The 22026-nt window shown below is 50.2% G+C and overlaps 1 protein-coding gene across 15 annotated transcripts in view; it reads right to left on the reverse strand.

The window, feature by feature from the left end:
* Nucleotides 1-22026, reverse strand: part of MICAL2 (microtubule associated monooxygenase, calponin and LIM domain containing 2) — a 221932-nt gene that overhangs the window by 132546 nt on the left and 67360 nt on the right. For all 15 annotated transcript variants that reach the window (XM_086677964.1, XM_086677963.1, XM_086677961.1 and 12 more), the window contains one exon: nt 3166-3373. In XM_086677964.1, coding sequence (XP_086534090.1) covers nt 3166-3373 — 208 coding nt within the window. The remainder of the gene's footprint in view (nt 1-3165; nt 3374-22026) is intronic.

Raw genomic sequence — 22026 nt, forward strand, 5'->3', positions numbered from 1 at the left:
ATATAATCACTCCTCGATGATCTCTGTGCATAGTCATGTACCAACCATGATCACTACCGAGAACTAATTATGTGCCAGCCACTTGGTGTTTTCTCACTTAACCCTTATTGTGACCCTTTGGGATAATTATTCCCATTTAATGGACAAGAAATTGAGGCTCAGTGAGGTGAAGTGATTTGCTCAAGGTGACACAGCAGCAAGACTACAATGTGGACCCAGATCTGTCTGATTCCTACACTGTGCTCTAGCTTTTAGATAATGCCATAATAATGGAGGCTCTCTCTTTCCTGCCTCCTTCCTGAGATAGGCTATAAGTTTGACAAGGTAGAGATGGAAAGGGGAGTAGACAAAGAGAGTAAATGGTCACAAGTAAAGTCAGTGATAAAATGGTTCATCTCATGGCAGACTGAGCCTAAGCTCTTAGCCACCCACGGTCAGGGGCGGCTGGGGAATTCTCCCTATGGAACTGGGCTTGTGATAATTCACCTCCCACCCACTCTTCTAAACTTTCCCAGTAAGTGTCACCTCCTATCTCTCCCTTGGCCCTGCCATTCAGCACATGTGGGGATGTCTCCAAATATTTTTCTATAGAGCAAGAAACTTTCTGTGGGTCCCTCTGTATTTATTGGGCTTTGTTCATTTAACATTTGCTGAGCATCTGCAATGGGCCAGGTGCCATGGGAGGCACAAGAGATATGGAACTCACTCTAGTGGAGGAAACACATGTAAACAGACTGGGTCAGAGCATGGTGATTGGGGGCAGGGGAGCGGCAGAACAGCGCCTGAGCTGCAGTCCCGGAAGCCAGGAGAATACCAGATCCCCACAGACAGATTAAGGGTTACAAAGAGGCGCTTGGGAGTTAGGAGGCTTCCTGGGGGTGGAAATCTCTGTGGAAATCTCTTTGGCAGGGTGGTGGGGGAGAAGTCAGATTACAAAGGAAGGAGGCATGAACAGGAGAGGCACAGACAAAGTCTATATCCTCCCTTTCTAGAATAAATGTTTTGAAATAGAAAACGGTAAAGGAAATAACAGAGGGCTTGGGGGAGCAGGAAGCCAGGAGGGAGAGAGGGGAGCTGAGCGGCCAGCTCTGCCTCCTACATGCGGCAAGAGGAAGGAATGGGTACTGGGGTGGAAGCGAGTGCAGGAGGAAGGAGGGGGCTGGGACTGAGGAGTACCCGCCAGTGGCTTCTCTCCCCCAGAGCACAGGAGGAAGGCCATCTGCTCAGAAGGAGGCGGCTGTGGTGGAGGTTCAGAGCAGTCGCCTGGGGACTGGAGGAGGATGCTGACACAGGACCATGGAGAATTGCTGAGCAGTGCTGAGGGCTGGGCGCCACTGGGACTGGAGGCCACGGTTGGTCTGGAAAGAAGCCAATCAGCTGGGGCTCAAAGAACCCAATCCCCCTTCCTGCCTGGAAACAGGCCAGGTCTTTCCTCATCATTTCAAGGTTGCTAATCTATCCTGTTCCAGCACACATTAGGTGTTCAAAAAATTCTCCCTGCCTCCCTTCTCACAGGCACTGGAATTGCTCTTGGCAATGAGCGCCCTGAATACCAGAAGCTGGGATCCAGAGTCCTGCCAGTGTTTCTGCATACTGGGACTTTTCCAAGAACTAGGGGTTAAATTGGAGCCCCACCAATGGGGCACAGAGGGGCTCCTGGCCCACAGGGAAGGCAGCCCAACAGACTGGGGCCCTCACAAGGACCCAGCTCTGCCTCTCAGGAAGCCTTGATGAGAGAGTGGCACTCAATGTTGTCATCCTGGGTTGGTAACCAACAAAAATTCTTCTGTGGGTGGTAGGGAATACCCTGAAAGCTGACACTGCGGCCTTATGGGCGAATCCAAATTTCTTTCCAATGGACTCCTGGAATTTTCTCATCCCAGAGTGGGAATAAAGTGTGGGGCCACTGTTGATAGGTTCTCTTTACTTGTGACTAAATTACACCCTATGTGGTTGACCATTGTCTCCAGTCATTCCTCTGAGCCCTACGCCCTTTCCCGTTGGCTCCTGTCCTCATGAGAACATGGCTCTCAGGGTTCTCCTCCCGCCCACTGGTTGAGAGACTGAACCCTGAAGTTGGGGACCCCGGCCGCTTCTTGCTCACTGTACACCAGCAGATGCAAAGCACTTCCCAAGTACCTACTACTTGCCAGGCACAGTGAGAAGCACATCACAAACTTAACCTCACTTAATCCTGGTCCTGGTAGGCAGGCATTAATCACATGTGCAGGAGACAAAACTTGGGGCTTGAGGAAGGTTAAGGAATTTGACCCAAGTTACACAGCAAATGGGCAAGACCAATTTGGGGCCCAGATCTGTTCAAACCCTTGAACTCTCCCCATAGTATTAATCTCCCTGACTTTTATGAGTCACAGTCTTATATACAAGGTGACTAAAGACCTCCTCCCTGTTAAGCATTAGGGGAAGTCTGTCCTACAGCTGGTCTGCACAGATCTTGCCTGGAGAGACCCAGGCCTGAGGAATGCAGAGCCAAAGGGCCTCAGTGCTCACCTTGCCCTACCCGAGCATGCTAAGCTTACAGGGCTGGCTTACAGGAATCCATGTTCTCTCCTTCCCCTCCTTGTCTGGATGAACACCTATCATGATGCCCTCTCTCTTTTTAAAACTCAAGGAAACTTGGTACGGGATCTGCCGATTGTGTCATTCCTCTCTTCTAAAACCTGCCGTGGCTTCCCCCAGCACCACAACACAACATCTAAGAGGCCCACTTAATGGTTTTGTGTGCCTCCCTCTTCTGAACTCCTCCAGCAAGTCTGACTACTCTATTAAAGTGCAGTTTATTGTTGACAAGATCGGTGAGCTCTCTGAGAGTGCAGACCATGTCACTTGCCTCTGTTTCGGTTTCCCATACTTCATTCATTCAACAGAAATTTACCAGACATCTACTATGTGCCAAGAACTCTTTTACACCCTGGAGATACTCTGGTGAACAAGACGTACTTACTGCTCGGTGGGGCATACCCAGCATAGATGCCAGCACGAGGCACAAAGCAGGCCCTTCGTGAAATGTCTGCCAGTTGAATGCATGGATCCCCCAGGGACTTGTAAGCTGGAACATCCTGGAGACTCCTTAGTGTGGAGAGATGTGCCCCACCCAGGGTCAGACCCCTCCCTGAATGGGGTGCCACCATTGGCTCTACTCACTGATGTGGTCAATGGAGCCAGCGCAGAACTTCCCGTAGAATTTCTTGGCTCCCAGTCCCCGTAGGTCATGGATGGTGAAAGGCCAGAGATGCAGCACATTGTTCCTGGAGAAGGTGTCCCTCTTCTCCACCACAACCACTTTGGCCCCTAGGTAGGCAAGTTCAATGGCAGTGCGCAAACCACATGGTCCTCCCCCAACAATGAGACACTGCAGAGGTAAGAGAGAAACACTCAGTGATCTCTAGCATTGTGGACACAAACTCCTAGTCAACACCTAACTGGTCCACGCAAATCAACCAGCAAGTACAAACCAAGCACCTTTTTGGGACCTGCCATTCATCCACCCGAGGTACATTATCTGTGGGCCTAACCAGGCACTGTGCCACACCCTACAAAGGACACAGAAGTAAAAGGACTTGGGGGGAGCATAGATACACTTGAGGTTCCGAGTCAGACTGAACTGGGCTTAAATCCCAGCTCTGGCATTTGATACCTTAGCTTCCTCATCTGTGAATGGGTCTACCTACTGCTCTTTCCTTGGGGAATTATTGAAAATAAGATTCCATTAAAAAAGCTTATGGTGCATCTCTGTGACCTTGGATTAGGCAATGATTTCTTTGATGTGACACCAAAAGCACAAGCAACAAATGAAGAGATAAATTGGACTTTATTCCTAAAAGATTTTGTGTTTCAAAGGCCATAATAAAAAAAAGTGAAAAGACAACCCCCAGATGGGAGAAAATATCTGCAGACCGTCTATCTTGTAAGGGACTGGTATCCAAAATATATAAAGAATTTTACAACTTGCCAATAAAAAAAAAAAAAAAAAAAGACAAACAACCCAATTAAGGAACAGGAGATAATCTGAATAGACGCTTTCTCAAAGAAGATATACAAATGGCCAACAAGCACGTGAAAAGATGCTCAATATCATTATCCACCAAGGAAATGCAAATCAAAGCCACATGAGATACCACCTCATACCCGCTAGGATGACTATAATCAAAAAGTCAGACAAAAACAAGTGTTGGTGAAGAAGTGGAGAAACTGAAACCCACATACGTTACTGGCAGGCAGATGCTTTGCAAGATGGTACAGATGCTTTGGAACAGTCTGGCAGCTCCTCAAAAAGTTAAACATAGAGCTGCCATATGAGCCAGCAATTCTATTCCCATGTTTATACCCAAGAGAAGTAAAAACATATGTTCACACAAAAACGTGCCCATGAATGTTCACGGCAGCATGACTCATTAGAGCCAAAAAATAGAAACCGAAATGTCTATCAGTTGATGAATAAACAAAATGTGGTCTATTGATACAATGGCTTATTCAACTATAAAAAGGAACGAAGTACTGATATATGGATGAACCTTGAAAATGTCATGCCAAACAAACGACATCAGACCCAAAGGGATACATATCGTATGATTCCATTTATGTAAAATGTCCAGAGTAGGCAAATCCAGGGAGGCAGACAGTAGATTAGGGGTTGCCTGGGAACGGGGGTGGGGTGGGGAATGACCCATAATGGGCATGCGGTTTCTTTTTATGGTGGTAAGACATTCGAGAATTCGATAGTTGTGGTGCTTGCACAGCTTTGTGACTACATTAAAACCATTGAATTACATACTTTAAAAGGGTGACTGATATGGTGTGCGAGTCATATCTTAAGAAAATGCTTGCATGAGAAGAAAAAGCATATGGTATGGAATTTGGTACACACTAGTGTAGACTCTGTTATTCGCTGAGCCCCAGTCCCTGTCTTCAAGGGAGCCTGAGCCTAGTGGCAAACTCAGACTTCTGGAGTAAGCAACCAGAGCCCTCTGTGGTTAGTGATTCCTCCTCACCACAGAGACGAGAGGAAGAAACTATTGTCATCCTCATTTCACAGATGGGAAAACTGAGGCACAACGCAGCGAGGGAACTGGCTCCTGGCTTCCCAGATCTGAAGGGACAGAATCAGGATGCAAACCCAGGTGGTCTCACTCCAGAGCCCATCAGGCTGAGCTCCTACTGCTGTACGACTTCTACCAGGAATAAAAAGAAGAAAGAACGTTGCAGCAGAGGGGACCATCCGTTTCAAAGAGAAAGAAGTTCTTTAAGGTGGGTAGAGAAGGGTACTTTGAGGGAAGGGAAAGGAAGGAGGGAGAAGAGATGAGAGTCAGTCTGGAGCCAGATGCTAAGGGTCTGAAACACTAAGTGAAGGAGTATGGCCTTGGTCCTGCAGGCTGTGGTGAGCGGAGGTGACAGGACGGGATTCTATACGAGTCCCACACTAGGTTTCAATGGACGCTGCAGTGTTGAACAAGACAAGGGCCCTTCCCCAAGGAAGCTACAGCCTGTTACGAGAGAAGGGACATGTAATGACCTCATTGGTTACACTGGGCAAAAGCCCTTCCATTTAAACAAAATCACGAGGGAGTGCCAGAACCATCTAGACAGGAAAACGACAGTGTTTTGGCTGAAAGAGTCAGAGACCCCTGGGCAGCACCCCGCCCTGCCCCTGGGCGGTCCCTGAAGCAACTTCAAGAGGCAAGAGTGCACCTGGGGCGGATACCCCAGCAAGGCGACAGGGAAAGAGATCTGTACCCACCCACACCTCACTGCTCAACATGTCAGAGGCATCTGGAAGCTTCCCTTCTGCTCAGGATCAAACCTTATCTTTGAAAAATGCATGTCCCTTCCCCTAGCAAATATTCCATCATCCAGTTATCACTCATCTGGGGCCTCTGGGGTCTCAAAGGGCAAGTGCAAACAAGCATATCACAAACTCCCACACCACAATCAGCGTGGCTTACCAGCTGGAACCTTCCAGAGAGTTTGCAGAAACCCCATTAGGGGAAATGAAGTCACCACTGAGATACGACTCACTCCAGAGATGTCGGGGAACGGGCGTGCAAATCCATTTGCTTCCTTTCTGGTTAGAGCACACTGGGGAGAGCCACCGCCCCCACTCCTTATCTCACACCCCAAACAGCTCCTCTGGCTTGCCTTGGCCAGACCATGACGGGCATTTCAAAGTAAGATTCCGAACCCTGACACTCTGAGGTTGGCTTTGGGGTTAAGCCTGGATTCACTGCATTTCTTTGCCATTAGTGCATCTTCTTCTGTTTGCTGAGTGCTGTCACTCCAAAGCCAGGGATGGTGTGGGGGTGGGAGGATGTGGGGGAAGATGGGCAGGAGGAGGAGGAGGAGGAGGAGGGGAGCCCGCCTGCACCCTTCTATCCACCAGGCCTGACCCAACACCACTCCCAGAGCAAGGCAGGAGATCCCTTTCCCACCAGTGGGGTGGGGTGGGGGGTGGGGCAGGGGCTGCTGTGCATTTTTCATGCAAACAGTAGCCAGGGTACTGGCTAAACCTGAAATCCCACCGGTGAAAGGTCAGTTTTCCCACCACTCTGGGCCCCAGCACATACTTTGGGCCTGAAATTTCAGAGACGCCAGGCATACTGTAATCTAAAGTCAAAGCAAATACCAATGGGCCTAATTATATAAAGGGAGCAAATTTGGTGCAGATGTTATCAAGACAGGAGAGAAGGCTTGCCGGCAGGGGCCGGGCCGGGTCCTCTCGGAACACACTTGTTATGATTAACATAGGAACTTGGGAGTTCTGACTAGAGGCCACAAAGCGCAACTGCCCCGGGCCTGGGCAGAGGACAGGAGAGAAGGAGGCTTCCCCAGCGTGCCCACAGGTGATGCTCCGGATGTTGGGTGTAGTGCAAACAGACCCCAGACGCAAAGGCTCATGATAACTCAATGTGAAAAACTCTCCACATTTCCCAGACCCGTCTGGGCTCTCGCTGCTGAGGACCGGGTGCCAAGGAAAGAAAACTTTTCATTAGGACTCAGCCCCGAGGCCTTCCTTGAGCCCCAAGTGACACAGTACATTCTGTCCACCGGGTCCATGCTAAATGTTACCCCGGAGCTAGGCTCTGCCGTTATAATGATCTGCATGTTTCCCAGGCCAGCGTGGGTGCTCCTCAAACTCTCTCCCTGTGTCCCCTGCATTTCTGTTATGCTCAGAGCCCAGTACATGGCCTGGCACACAGGCGGCCTCGATAAACAGTTGGTAGATGCGCACGAACTTCTCACACCCACCCCGCCCACCCAGTTCTGGCTCTCTATCAGTAACTGGGATCTGCGGTTCATGTCAGCCAGGGTTTATGTCTGCCTTTCCCACCCAGGCGGGGGTTAGCTGGGGTCTGCCAAGGCCACCAGCATTACGGACGTCAGCAGATCTGCGTGCTCAGGCGACATCGATTTATTACCCAGTGGGGAGTGGGGCAGACCCAACACCAGCAGGAAATCCATTGTATAGATAAGCTTGGCAGTGCATTCGTGGAGAGACAAACACCACATGGAAAAATCAGCTCTTACTTATCAAGGGGTGGGAACGGGGGACGAGCAGACTAGCCCACAGTCAAGGCACCGATCATGCTTCAGGCACAGGGCTGGGGCAGCCTCAGCCACACAAGACTCTCTCACGATCCAAGAGGAGCCAAGCAGGCGGTACCCACTTCTTGATGGCATGATGCATGTTCTGATCCACAAGCGGGTGGGTGTATTGGGACCATGCCAAGAATGCTAAAGGTATTCAGTCCCCCAAGGGAAGTGCCGAGGGGACCAGGGGCTAAGCCAGGGGTTAGCAGTCTGGAGATTTGATTTCCGCTTCTGAACTCTGCCTCCAGTTTCCCTGGGGGCTCTGTGTGCAGACGTTCCGGTGAGGAGGGGCACGGAAAGCCAGCGCCCGGAGGCGGCAGGAAGGCCGGGGCCTGCGTTTCCCCAGCGCTCTGCGCCTTGTTGAAAAGGAGGAGCAGGGCATCTAAACTCTATGGGCCCAGGACTTTCTACTAGCCAGGCACTGTCCTGATCACTTTATGTATTTCATCGTTCCCACGGCCCTGTGAGGTCAGTGTCCTCATCACCTCCACTTGGTCAATGAGCAAACTGGGGAATGGAAAAAGTGAAGTCACTTGGTCCAGGTGCCCTTAGTATCACCATTTTTGAGCTAAGAAACAGGAGCAAAAGACAGGAAGAAAGTCCCTCGGGTCGGTCACGGGATGAGTAAGTGGTCAAGTTTGGATACAAACGGAGGCAACGGGGGTCCAAGACCTGTGCTCAGAACCACGTATCTGACATGACAGTAAAGCAGACCTCAGGGGTGCAGTCAGGACAAAGGAAGGTGGCTTTTCACCATTTCTCTACATGGGGCACACCTCGGCCTACTGAATGGAGCTGGGGTTCAGGCTGGGTGCCCAGAAGGCCTACAGGCCTGGGTCTGGGCTGAGCCTCCTATGCTTCCCTGGGGTGGGAGTTTACGGGCCGGAAGGACCTTGAGCTCGTGCAAGTCCAGGAAGCCACCTTGGCAGGTGCCTTGGCAGTGAGGGGTTTGGCCACGGGCAATGCAAGCCCTCTCCAGTGCATCTGGGGGGCTGGCAGCCCTAGCAGAGAGCCGAGCGATGGGAGGTGAGGCATGGTGCCATCTTCCTGGCCCCGCGGGCCGGTTCTCTGGGGCCGGTTCTCTGGGGCAGCGCTCTGGTTCCAGGGACATGCCGCCCCACTTCCTCATGTGGCTTCCCAGCTTCACTGGCCCTTAGGACCAGCTGCTTATCTGAACCCAGGCAGGAAGGCCCTGTTACTGGGTTACCATGGGTGAAAACAGCTCATCTCAGAATCACAGGACGGAGACTTTGCCATCCCAAGTGCCACCCACACGCTAATATGGGGGGCTTGCGGCAGGGGCCTGGCCTCACACCCCCATTCCGCAGGGCAGCACTAAGTGGAGAGACGTAGCCACTTCAGTTTCTAGCCATGGAGGAGTCTCCGTGGGTTGGGTGGTCAGACAGGGGCTCTTGCCGGGGATGTCAAGGGGCACTCTGGGCAGGGAGCTAAATCTCATCTGACTTGACAGGCCCCGCCCCGGTCTGGCTCTCTTGTATCTGGGTCACACCCAGTTATTCCTGAGTAACAATGAACACCACTCACTAACCTCAGAAATTCACAGAAAGGAAAAGGAAAAAGATATCCTGCTCTCCCTGCCTGCTCTGAAAAAAGTAAAAATAAAAATAATAATAATAATACAAATGCCTCTGAGAAACATTCCATTCCTCCTGGTCCTTCCTTTCCAGTTCGAGCCAGCGCTCTGAGGTGCACCTCTGACCAACCACCACAGGGTCTGGATTTTCAGGGACAGTTTCATTTGCAAACATTCTGCCCTTGGCCTTGTGAGTCCGCTTGTACTGGGGCTTTGGTCTCAAGGCGGTGCCGCCTGCCTCTGGGTGCTGGTCATACGTCACAGTCTTTCCCCGCTTGGGCACAAGCGCCCTGAAGTCAGGGCATGCGTGCCAGGCCCCATCCAGCCCCCGCTGGCAGGACAGCATAGGACCCTTCCTCTGCAGATGTCCAAGTGCCTAATCAACAGTGCCAACTCTGTCCCACCTTTGTTGGTGCCTGTACCTCCCGTGTTGGGAAAAGCAACAGTAATCACAGTGTTCCCAACAGCAACAATCAAAACCAGAGCCCGCACTTGCTGTCTGCTTACAATGTGCAGGAACAGTGCTAAGCCCTTTGTAAGAAATGTGTCTCGTTTCATTCCTACCGAAACCCTGAGTTAGGCATATTCATTACTATCTGGCACTGGGAAACTGGAGTTTGGGAAGCTTATAGGAAGTGACCAGGGTCCCAGAACCAGAGCAGGAGCTGACCTGGGACTCCAGAGTCCATGCTTGAAGTCATAAGCTTATATATTACCTCTTCCAGGTTTCCGGGAGGTGCTCAGTGGTCTATTGTTAACATGTCCCCTCCTCCACTAAAACATGTAAGGATCGCTGAGCACCCTGTGGGATTGCAGAGGATACGAGAGAAACCTCAGAGACCGGCTGGCTGGGACCAGAGAAAAAATAAAACGGAGATCATGAATGCTGCATTGTTTGGGGATTACCTGTGAAGACTGCAGAAACTTGCTGGAGGGACAGACGGGTGACTTTCATAAAAGAAGTCCCTCTAGAAGAGGGTCCACGAGTGGCCACCCGAGGCCGAGGATGTGGACACTGGAGAAATGCCACACCGAGGTTTGGGCCAGAAAATGGGAGGGTTTGGAGGGAGTGGGCAGCCCAGCTTCCACCCTTGTTCCCTTACAGTCCCTCCCCCGAAGGAGTGGAAAGGGCCTTCTGAAGTCAGATCATTCACTCCCAGCTCACAACCTCGAGGTCTTCCCGTGGCACAAAGAGCTCAAAATCAGACCTTATCATGGCCTTGAGGCCCTGTAAGACCTTGCCCTCTAATTTCTCCTGTCTTCTGCTCCTACCACACTTCCTTCCTTCTCTGCACTCCAGCCATAATGGCCTCACTATGTAAACACAGGGCCTTTTTCATTTGCTTTGCCCCCTGTCTGGAACATTCTTCCCTTAAAAAAAATTTATATATAAAACATATAAGATACATAAACATATAAAGTGAAAAATATATTTTTTTCTAATATAAAAAAGGGCATCTATTGCAAAAAATATGTAGGCCTAGTTTTATTTTTCTTCATATTAACATCCAACTTTCCAAACAGCATTTAAAAATTTTTTTAACATTTATTTTTGAGAGAGAGACAGTGCGAACGGGGAAGGGCACAGAGAGGAGACAGAGAATTCAAAATAGGCTCCGGGCTCTGAATTGTCAGCACAGAGCCTGACGCAGAGCTCAAATGTACAAACTGTGAGATCATGACCTGAGCTGAAGTCGGACGCTTAACCGACTGAGCCACCCAGGCACTTAGTCAAACAGCATTTTAAATGTTGGTAAATATTTCCAGATGTACATGTATATTGTTCTATTGTAGGCTCTTTTTTTTTTTCCTGTTTGTAATCTTATAGCTTTATAGTATTTTCTTTACAACATTTTCCCAAAGGTTTTCAAATACACAGAAAAGCTGAAGGAATTTTAGTGAACAAACAAGTACCAACCACCTAGATTCTATAATTACATTTTGCTCTCCTTGCTTTATGACACATTTATTCATCCGTCCGTCCCTCTACCCATTCATCAACTTATTTTTTTGGTGCATTCCAACTAAATTGCAGAATCAGTACATTTCCTTCCAAATACTTGAGGATATCACTGATTGGAGTTTGAGATGTGTTCAATGCTCCCCCCCCCCACTTTTTCTTTTTTAATGTTTATTTTTGAGAGAGAGGGGGAGAGAGAGAGAGAGAGATACACAGAATCGGACAGGCTCCAGGCTCTGAGCTATCAGCACAGAGCCCGATGTGGGGCTCAAACCCACAAACTGTGAGATCATGACCTGAGCCGAAGTCAGACGCTCATCCAACTGAGCCACCCAGGTGCCCCCAAACCCTTTTTGTTTTTTAAGATACAATTCACAAAGAAATGCACATATCTTAAATATATTCATTTGATGTGACAAATTACACTATTTTTGTTCCTTGTAGCCTATCAGTCTGCTCTCCCTCACTGGTCTTTCTTCTAGTTGACCCCGTGCATTTTCGTCCCCTGGGCTCTGCTGCCGGCATCTTGGTGTGTGCAGTGAGCAGCCAGGAGTTTCTAGTCAAGGTGCGGGTCTGGGGCCGAGCAGCCGGCTGTCTTGGCTCCCTCTTCTCCCTAAGAACAGAAGTCCCAGGCCCTTCCACGACCACCCCCCTCCCCCCCGAAAAAGGGTGTGGAGGAATCTCACATTCCTTGAGGAAGAACAGGGGAAGGAGCCTTCTCCAATGGGCTGAGGCCAGATATACTCAAAGCTAAGAAATCTCAGGCGGGTTATAATCCACATGTGGGGGAAAAGTAGGGCTAAGATACACAAACCATCCGGGATCCAGAAATAGACAAGCTAGGTCACTGTTACCACTTTCTCTTTTTGCTAAGGCTCTTAGAACCTGTAAGTCCAGTCAGGTAGGGGTCCCCACACTACGCAACAATAGTCAGCACTCACTGTCTTTCATTCAGGGACACCTGTACCTGTCTTGCCAATGTCACGGCTGTAGCTAGTAAGAGGCAGAGCCGGGACTTGAAGCCAGGCACTCGGCTCCGGAGACCATGCCTTTGGTCACTGGGCCACAGAGACCACCGCAGGTGACAGGGGCATGGAGAGAGCGGACTGGGAATCCACAACAGCCCTCCCTTGCTCCGGTTCTCAGTGAATTTTAATTTGTGATCTCCTCAAAGGCAGGGTCACACCTGGCTTGCCTCTGCGTCCCACGCCACTAGCCTGGCAAAGGGCTAGTGCTCGGTGAGGATTAGAAAAAAAGAGGTGAGCATCATAGCAGGCCCTGGATGGACCAGTAAGTACCCTTTGGGGGCCTAACTGGTGAGGTGGCTGGGAGAACAGCAGGCACTGGCAGGATCCAGCGGGAAAACTATAGCAATGGCAGGACACCCCTTCCAGCCAGGACTTGGGGACTTCTGGAAGGGGCCAACATCATGGTAACTCAATCCAACGAGAAAGGCAGGACACAGTCTGAGCATCCACCAACCTATACTTTCCCAGCCCAGAGAACCCAGCCCGGGCCGTGCCCAGCAGTCATCAGTCTTCCTGGTGACACACATTTCCGCTCAACAGGTACCATGACTGGGGGCCACCTGAGGTCAGGAGAAGAACGTACTTCGTATCTCCCACATGCCGACCTACAGCCGGTGTTAGGTGCAGGCACTCCTTTCCATTGTGAAAGCCGCATTGCTTTGCCGAGCGTACAGCTGAGGAACTGAGCCTCAGGTGACGTGAATGAATGGAGCTGGCATTTACTGAACTCTAATTCTGTGTCAAGCACTGATCCAAGGGCATCTCACACGTTAACTCATGCAAACCTCACAACCACGCCAAATTAGGAAATGACGGCACAGAATGGCTAAGTGGAGTGCCCAAGGTTGTACACAGTTAGGAAGGAAGAACTGACATTCGGACCCAGGCTTCCAGTTCCAAAGCACAAACTCACGTCCATCGTGTCACACCTGCTAAGATGACGGAGCTAACAAAGCACAGAGCCAGGAGTCTCTACTAGGTCCCCATGACTCTACCATCAAGCTCTTCTTTTTTTTCTTTAATTTTTTAAAATGCTTATTTTTGAGAGGGGAGGGCACACTAGCGGGACAGGGGCAGAGAGAGAAGGAGACACAGAATCCGAAGCAGGCTCCAGGCTCTGAGCTGTCAGCACAGAGCCCCACGCGGGGCTCGAATCCATGAACCGTGAGATCATGACCTGAGCCAAAGGTGGACACTTAACCGACGGAGCCACCTGGGTGCCTTGGCTCTTTCTTCTCATATCGCCCTCCCTGACACCTCTCTCCCACATGTTTGGGTTCACTATCCCTTTCTGGCCCATTTTTTTCTCCATCATGGGTACTCTGACTCCTTCACTGGGGCCGCCTCATCCTGTGACCACGCACGGTGCTAAGCAAGGCTGACCCTATCAGTGGGCAGCAGCCTTGTCCTGGGCTGCCCTATACAGAAAGGCCACTATGGACATGGTAATGCATCTACATGAGAAAAGGACACGTGTTCCTTCCGCCTTCACAGACTCCTATTGCTCTGAGGTCAGCAAAGGACAGACTACTTACCTGAGCCCAGCGGCTGTTTCTGCAGCCAGCCCAGAGCCGGGCCGAGGGCCCAAGGAGAACAAGGCCACCCCTGCCTCTCCACAGGCATATGTGGACCAGCAAACACTCGGCCAAGAGCCCTGGAGTGTTTCCCAAGGAGGACACAGCAGGTCAGAATATGCCTGAAGAACACGCTGTTAAGAACATGCTGGTTTCCTTCATCTTCCTCTTTTATAGGGTCTACGGCCACACAGGCAGGTGGCTGGGTGCAAGTGGCTTAGGGTCTAAGCAGGATGTAATTCACACATGCAAACAGGTGAACCCCACCCTCTCCCTCCCCACAGCCCTCAAAGGAACTCCACAGGGAAACAATGCACATGGCCGTGGAGGGAGGGGCCCGGGCTGGGAGGCAGGAAGGCCATTTCCCAGCTGTGTGACTTCCAGCACAGCAGCACATTAGGCTCCAGTGGGTTGACCTCCTTTTCCTCCACCATAAACAAGGAATTAGGGTTGTTGCGGGGATGGAGTCAATAGACCGCAGAACTGAGCCGAGCACGCGGTAAGCGTTCGCTACGTGGCAGCAATGACCGACAGCTCGGCTCCCTGCTCCCCTCCTCCCGAGCAGAAGTTCTCTCAGTGAAAGCAGCAGGGCTCCGCCTCCAAGACCTCTCAGGCCAGCTCACCCAGGGACACAGATGCGGTGATCCCGCCAGTTTGAAGGCTGGGGGTGTTTCACATTCCTTGGGGGCAGATGTATTGGCCTTTATCAGGGTGCTTTAGCAGGGTAGATGTGCCCTGCCTGGAGTCTGGGCGTCCAGAAGGCTGCCAGGCTGCGGGCCCCCACACCCGCGAGCTGCCCTGTGTCCCCCAAGGCCATAGGTGTGCGTACTGTCCAGTCTTCAGGGGTCAGCACACTCTTTCTGTAGAGGACCAGGCAGTAAATATTTTAGACTTTTTGCCAACTGCTGGGTTGGATCACCTGTCTGCTGCTTCCTTCCTCGGCGTCCCCTTTATCTTAGGGGGTCCAAGGAGGTACTCACGAAAGCCCGGATGCCATTGTCAGTATCTCCTGAATTCTGACGAACTTCCCTTGCTGCTCCTGCTGCCCAGAAGCCCTGCTGCACATCGTATAGAGGCTTCTCTCGTCATTCAGGTCTCGCCCCAAACATCGCATTCCTCAGACGTATCTTCCCCACCCCACCCCACCCCGTTTACTCTCACGTTTCCTTGTTTTCCCAGGGTGCTGACCAAAACCCAGAATGTCTTTTTTATTTGTTAACTAGTTCACTGTGCCTCCCTCCACCTGCAGTGCAGTGTAACCTCCAACAAAGCAGGTAACTAACGTGTCTCCCTTAGTCACACTGTATCCCCAGAGGCCAGAAGAGCCACTGACCCAGAAGACCTGCATCGCCCAATAAATCAATGAATCAAGTCCAGTTGTACGTTTCCCCCAAACCAGGATGTTTGCAGCACTAACCAAAATATCATAGTCAATATATTCTTTTAATTTTTTTAACGTTTTTATTCATTTTTGAGTGAAAAATAGACTAGGGGGAGGGGCAGAGAGTGAGAGCAAGAGAGAGAGACAGAATCCGAAGCAGGCTCCAGGCTCTCAGCTGCCAGCACAGAGCCCGATGCGGGGCTCAAACCCGTGAACTGTGAGATCATGACCTGAGCCAAGGTCGGACGCTCAACTGACTGAGCCACCGAGGCGAGGTGCCCCGTGTCATAGTCGATATTCACTGAGACACTATCTTGGGGGCTGTGCACATACTATCTTATCAAATGAGACGGAAAGTAACTCATGGGATACACTGACATTAAGGTCCCACTGCCGAAAAATTTATCTGGGAGGAGGCAGAGCTAAGTTTCAAACCAACGTCCGTCCAACTTGGCCCCAACTGACTAACCACCCTCTTGCTTAATTTTGCAGGGTTTTTTTTTTGTGTTGTTGTTGTTGTTTTATCAATTTCATGGGAACACAGATTATCTGTGGCTGATTAGAAATGCTGGTAAGCAGTGATGTGCCTTGGGACTTTTCAAACAATGGAGGGAAGACATTATCTAAAATGTGTGGCCTATTAAACAACTTGTTTCAAAGCACAGGTTTGGGGGAGAAGGAAAGAAATGAAGTCTCCAAGAAGTATGGGGTTTTTCATCTTTCACCAGAGAAACGGTTAGGATCAGGTAGGGGCAACAACTTCAGGTATCACAAAGCCAGTTAGGAATGACAGCAAATCCTGACACATCCCAAGGGAAAATCCATATGGTCCCCGTACCTTGACCCACCTCCCAGGATTGGGCTATATATCCCATACCCAACCCACCGAAGGTTAAATGGGGAAATCCCAAATCCAGATGTGCACAAGACACGGCCCAGTCTATTTCCAGAGAGACTCCTTCCCCAGTGAAGAGGCCTCACAGCTTGCAGATACCAGCAGATAACAGCATCTGACACATGCCTTCTGGGCCATTCTCACCCAATGCAGTTCTGACTCCACATGCAGCTGACACAGAAGAAATGAGCAAGCTCGCCCAGAAGCTCCCCGTAACTTCCAGGTGGGTTAACCTGACACTATAAAGTGTCTTGTAATTAACATGTTTTCAAAACTGGGAGTAGATCACAGTGTCTAGACATTGGGAGACTCCAACCCTACACCATCCTGCCCACCCAGGATTACAACCTGCCAAAGAACATGTTGTGTTTTCTTTATCAGAGGATCTTGAAGGGCACATCTCTGGAAAGCCTCTCCTCACCGCCTGCTGGGGGCTGCTGGGGAATTCTCTCTGCCACCAAGGAGGAGGCATGCCTGGGCATCTCAGGCTCCTGCTCTCTGGAAGTGGCCATGCCTGGGCCACTGGAATGGCTGGGGGCATCCCCTCTTAGGCTGGCTGACGAAGTCCACACACACAAGGCAGGACTTCTGGGATCCAGGCATATTGCACCATAGCTGCGACCCTGCACGGGAAGAATTACTGTAACCCTCCAGATAGAACAAACAAACTGCTGGCCCCAACGCAAACACAGGTGCGGGTGGAAGGGGGAGTGCTGAGGTAGGCAAGGACAAGGTTTAAGCTGTCCTACCCAGGAGCCAAGAAGAAAGGATATTTATCATTCATTTGCCCATGCATTCATTCAAATAACACTCAACACAGTTTTTTTCTAGGCATCATGTTGAGGGCTGGGGAAACAGATGGACAGGCCACATTTTCTGCCCACAGCTACTCCCACTTGAGCACAGAAAGAAAAAAAAAAGACACTAAAGTTTCTGGAATTGGGTGGACTTCACCAAGCACATGCATAGAGGGATTGGGAAAGAGCAGAGGCAGAAACCTGGAAGGAAGCCACTCTCAGGCTGGGTGAAGAGGTCCTGAAGCTGGGAATAGAAAGGGTTATAGAGACACCCTTAGCCCATAAAGGTTAAGAGATTTAGTTTCCAAGTTGTTGTGTGAGTGTCAGGTACTCAGAAAAATCTGGAAGGCATGTAGAAATCCCTGTAGTTGATCCACAGAGCCAACAGAGTATAAGATTCTGATTTTTAACAGTAACAGTAACTTCTATTTAGTGGAAGTCTGCTACGTATTACGCATGATATATGCTGATTTCATTTATTAGAAACATGCCACTTTGCAGATGAGGAAATGGAGGCTGTGAAATGTTAAGTAACCTGCCTGCCCATAGTTGCAGGTTATCCGGTGATGGCCATTATGCGATTTCTACGATGCCCTAGGACCTCTGATCTTGAAGTCATTGCCCATAAGACCACATGACCCAAAGTGAGAGTGTCCAATAGAACACGGTTTCTCAGCTTTGGCACTATGGACATTGGGGGCTGGATCATTTGTTGTTGTCGGGGGGCTAACCTATGAACGGCAGGATGTTTAATAGCATCCCGGGCCTCTACCAACTAGATGCTAATAGCAAGCCCCTTCTGCCCTAAGCATGACAATAGAAAATATCTCTATTGCCAAATGTCCCTGGGGGGCAAAATTGCCACCAGTTAACAGCCACTGCAACAGAAATATAATATGAGCCACACGTGTAATTTTTAATTTTCTAGCAGCCACATTTTTTTTTTTTGGAAAAACTGGAAAAAAAGAGAGAAAATTTATTTTAATACATTTATTTAACACATCAAAACTATCGTTTCAACATGCAGTCAATATAAGAAGTACTGAAGAGGTATCATACAATCTTTTTTTCATACTAACTCCTTGAAATCTGGTATGTATCTTACACTTACAGCACATCTCAATTTGGACTCGCCACACTTCAAGTGCCCTAACCATGTGGCTAGCGGCTCCCATAACGAACAACACAGATCTAGAAGAAAAAAGGAGGAACTTACCCATTTTTAAGAATGGGTGGAGGCAGAAGAGCCCAAGACGCTGCTGAAATCAATGGTCAGAGAGTATAACAGGCAACGTCTGGGAATGTTCACAGTTCGAGTTTTTCCTTTCCCCTCTGAGAAGTGTCTCTCCCTACCAGCAACCTACTTACCCCGTGGGCTGGGGTGGGACAAGTGAGGAGTGAACAAAAGGTATCTGGTAAGGAGGGGTGGAGGGAAACCCAAGAGAGAGCGAGCGAGAGAGAGAGAAAGAGAGAGAGAGCATCCATGGGAGGGGGCCCTGGGAAGCCCACCCACGCAGAAAACAGGGAGTTACTGGAGGCTTTCAGGGAGGCAGCAAGCAGACCAGGCGAGGCAGAGTCCAGGAGTAAGACAGATACAGACAGCTCATCCACACTCGGGAAACGCCCAGAGTCACCTCCACCAGCAGTGCTGACTCAGGGCTGATCTCAGTCCAAGTAACCGCTGAAACAAAGCCCCTAAAACCACAGTCTTAGTCAATCTAGAGCCAGATCCAGAGAAATCGAGGCCCTTGCCTGGGACCACTCAGCAACGATCAACACATCCTCGCAATGACTCAGATGGTAGGGCTGGGGGCTTGCCGCTGTCTGGACTTCATTTATTCACCCATTTGGCCACTGCTACCCTGGCAGGAGTCTCACTCGCCCCACTGTGCAGATGGGGACAGAGGACCACACTGCTGGAAAGGGCCATGACGCTTCACTAATTATCTAAGGAAAAAAAACCTTAACTGAAGCACACAATTCAAGTTAAAACATAGCAATGGTCCTCCCTTGCATATGAAATCCATTAACTAACTGATGTTTTATAGAAGGAACAATAAACAGAAAACCTTTTGCAATTAAAAAGAAAGCAGCTCTGGAGTACTTGGGAGGCTCAGTTGATTAAGCGTCCGACTTCGGCTCAGTCATGATCTCACAGTTTGTAAGTGTGAGTCCCACGACGGGCTCTGTGCCGACAGCTCAGAGCCTGGAGCCTGCTTCAGATTCTGTGTCTCCCTCTCTGTCTGCCCCTCCCCTGTTTGCACTGTCTCTCTCTCTCTCTCTCTCAAAAATAAATAAGAAACATTAAAAAAATATTTTTTAAAGGAAAAAAAAAAGAAAACAGCTCTGTGTACTAAAGAAGGAAGAAGGCACAGGAAAGGCCAGCGGGCAGAGGGAGGACAGAGAAGACAAACAGAAAGGGACAAGGGGAGAGGCAGATTCCTGCAGGGGAAGAGAGCAGAGAGGGGATGGCCAGAGCTCATAGAGAAGGGAGGACCAGCACCGGGCCTCCAGCGGGGAGCAGGATGATGCTGTCTACCCCAGCTCTGCCGAGACTGGGTCACTGCTCTCTCATACTCTCTGGGGAGAAACACACCTTCCCACTCAGAGGCCCCACTTGACAAGAAGTATGGTGGTGGCCAGAGGCCCGGTCACATATCCCTGAGAACTAGGTTTGGAGGGTAGCCTGCAGTTTGGCTGTCCGTGGGTCCTCGGGGCCTGCAAATCTCCTGCCTGCCTCCAAGAAGAGGCCCATCCCACCCTCTGAGCAAGTAGTTCCAGAAGAGTACCTCCCCTTAGCTGATGTCTGGGTTCCACCAGCTGTGCTGGGCACCTCTGAACTGCTCACCACTCTCAGAGTTAACTCCACTCCTGCTCCCCACGCTCCCACCAGGCCCCCTGAACCAGGGAGAGGCACATTCTCTCGCACCATGTCCCCTAATAGAATCTGTCATCCCCATTGTGTAGATAGGGAAAGCTGAGGCCCAGAGACTGAAAACCAACCTGTGTTGTTTCCACTATAGAGTATGTGTATTATTAATAGCCTTAAAGGGGAAGGTTACATAGGGTATTTACACACACACACACACACACACACACACACAGAATACATGTGAAAAGGGCTCTATAAGTTATAAAGTTTTATAAACAGTTATTAAGTTGACTCTTAATACAGAGAGTATAACATCCTGTCGACAAACATGTGGCTGTCTTTCCAAGGGACTGGGGCCGGCTTACAGAGTTCCTTCTAGTATGTTATTCAACTAAGCCAAAAAAAAAAAAAAAAAAAAGGGCTGTATCTAACCTCCACTTCATCCCTGCGTGGGCAAGGTCTTGTTTGTTTTTCAAAACCCACTTTTTAAGCACTTGGAGAGCTCTCTGTTGCTTCCCACAGTTTCCAGCAAAAGTGCCGGCTCCAATTAAGCCCATAAGGGATCGCCTCCCCCTGCAGCTGGCTCCAGAGCTGCCAACCCCCAAGTAAGGAAGAAAACCCCAGCCAGCACCAGGAACCAAGCCCCCCCCCCCCCCCCCCCCCCCGTCAAAGCAACTCAGCCCACCTTCTAGTTCCGGGACTCCTTTGCAAAGCACCTACTATGTGCTGGGAGGCATATGCTCCATGCTGAAGAAGATGTAGGATTTCAAGGTCTCTGGCCGCAGTTTGGAAACATGATTGCAGGTGGGGGTTGGGGCTCGCTGTGAAGCACTTTAGGGGAAGCATGCCAGGGTACAGGGTGTCACCCTGGTATCCTCCAGGCCTCTAGAGGGCCCAGAACTTCTCCTTTTCCACATCTGGACATCCTTGCAGCCTACCTCCCCGGAGACAGCCGAGCAGTGCAGTGTAGTCAACCTGACCTGAACCAAGAACTGAAGTCCTCCTCCATTTTGGGATCCCGGGCTCCCCTAGCCTCAGTCTGCTCATCCATGAAATGGTACCAGAAATATCTACCCACATCACAGAACTGCCAAGAGGCTCAGATTCCAGCCCCAGCCAACACAGCAGGGGATGGCTCAGAGATGGCCAGATTCTGTCATTTGGACTGGAAGTATGAGAGGCTTAGAACAAGAAAGGATGCAGACAAGGAAGGTCTTCTGTATGGGAAAGTGCTCTAGAACTGATAAAATGTGGAATATTTCTGGAATATTCCTTCCAGCACCAAATAATGGTTTTATTCTAGCAGCAACCATTTACTAAGAGCTCATTGCTTTCTCTCCAGCATCTAGAACACTGACATCATGACCCTACGTATACGTGTGTGTGTGTGTGTGTGTGTGCGCGCGTTTGTGTGTGTTTTGAGTAAAAGCTAATTATTGCTCTAGGTCCTTTATAAATACCTCATGAAACAGGAGGAATCTTGGGAGAGACAGGTGAGGAATCCCTCCTTTGGCCAATGACCTTATTTATAACTTTCCAGGCCACATGAAACCTTGCTTCCTCCCCTCTTGCTTTGTAAACATGTAAGGCAGAGATATTCAAAAGGCCCAGCTGACTGGACAGATTCTGGGCACCTAGAGGCTGAGCACTTAAGGTAGCTTTACCAGCCCCCCGGGCTTGACAGAAATTAAAAACCATAGGACCTACTGTGCACTGGTTACCACTGCTGCTATTAACCCCCTAAATTAAGCTCTGCCCAACCCGCTTCTCCTAACAGCCTGAAGGGAGGGATCCCTAAAGCCATTCCCTGAAGCTCACTCTTGCATCAGTAAAAATGCGGAAAGGCCTAGGGGTGGGCTTGGCTTCCTATAATGTCCGGAACCTCTCTCGGAGAGCCTAGACGATTTCATCACGAAACCCGAGTGTCATTTTCTGGGACAGACAGAACGGGACATTCAGGAGCTCAGCGTCCCACGGAGAGACTGTAGACTGGCCCTTTCTCCAGTTTACTTCTCCTGGCCTGGGACTGCAGAGCAGCGGCTGAGCTCCAACGCACAGCCTCCACGGGCAGGTGCGTGGGTACGGCCCTCCCCTGGGACACGGACATCACTAGGAGGAAGGTGGACAGGGAAGTGGCTCACAGGCCACAGGGCCAGCTGAGGTCTCAAGAGCCCCGCTGTTCAGATTTCCTTTGCTCTGGCAACTGGTCATCATGACCAAGGCAGTAACCTTACTCTGTGCAGACACTATTCTAAGTGCTTTACTGTATGAATTTCTTCAGGTCTCCTACTCACCCGATTCTCTGGGTAACCACTGCCTT

Source organism: Puma concolor, chromosome D1 (genome assembly GCF_028749965.1).
Source record: "Puma concolor isolate L17-30 chromosome D1, mPumCon1.1.hap2, whole genome shotgun sequence".
Classification (NCBI taxonomy): domain Eukaryota; kingdom Metazoa; phylum Chordata; class Mammalia; order Carnivora; family Felidae; genus Puma; species Puma concolor.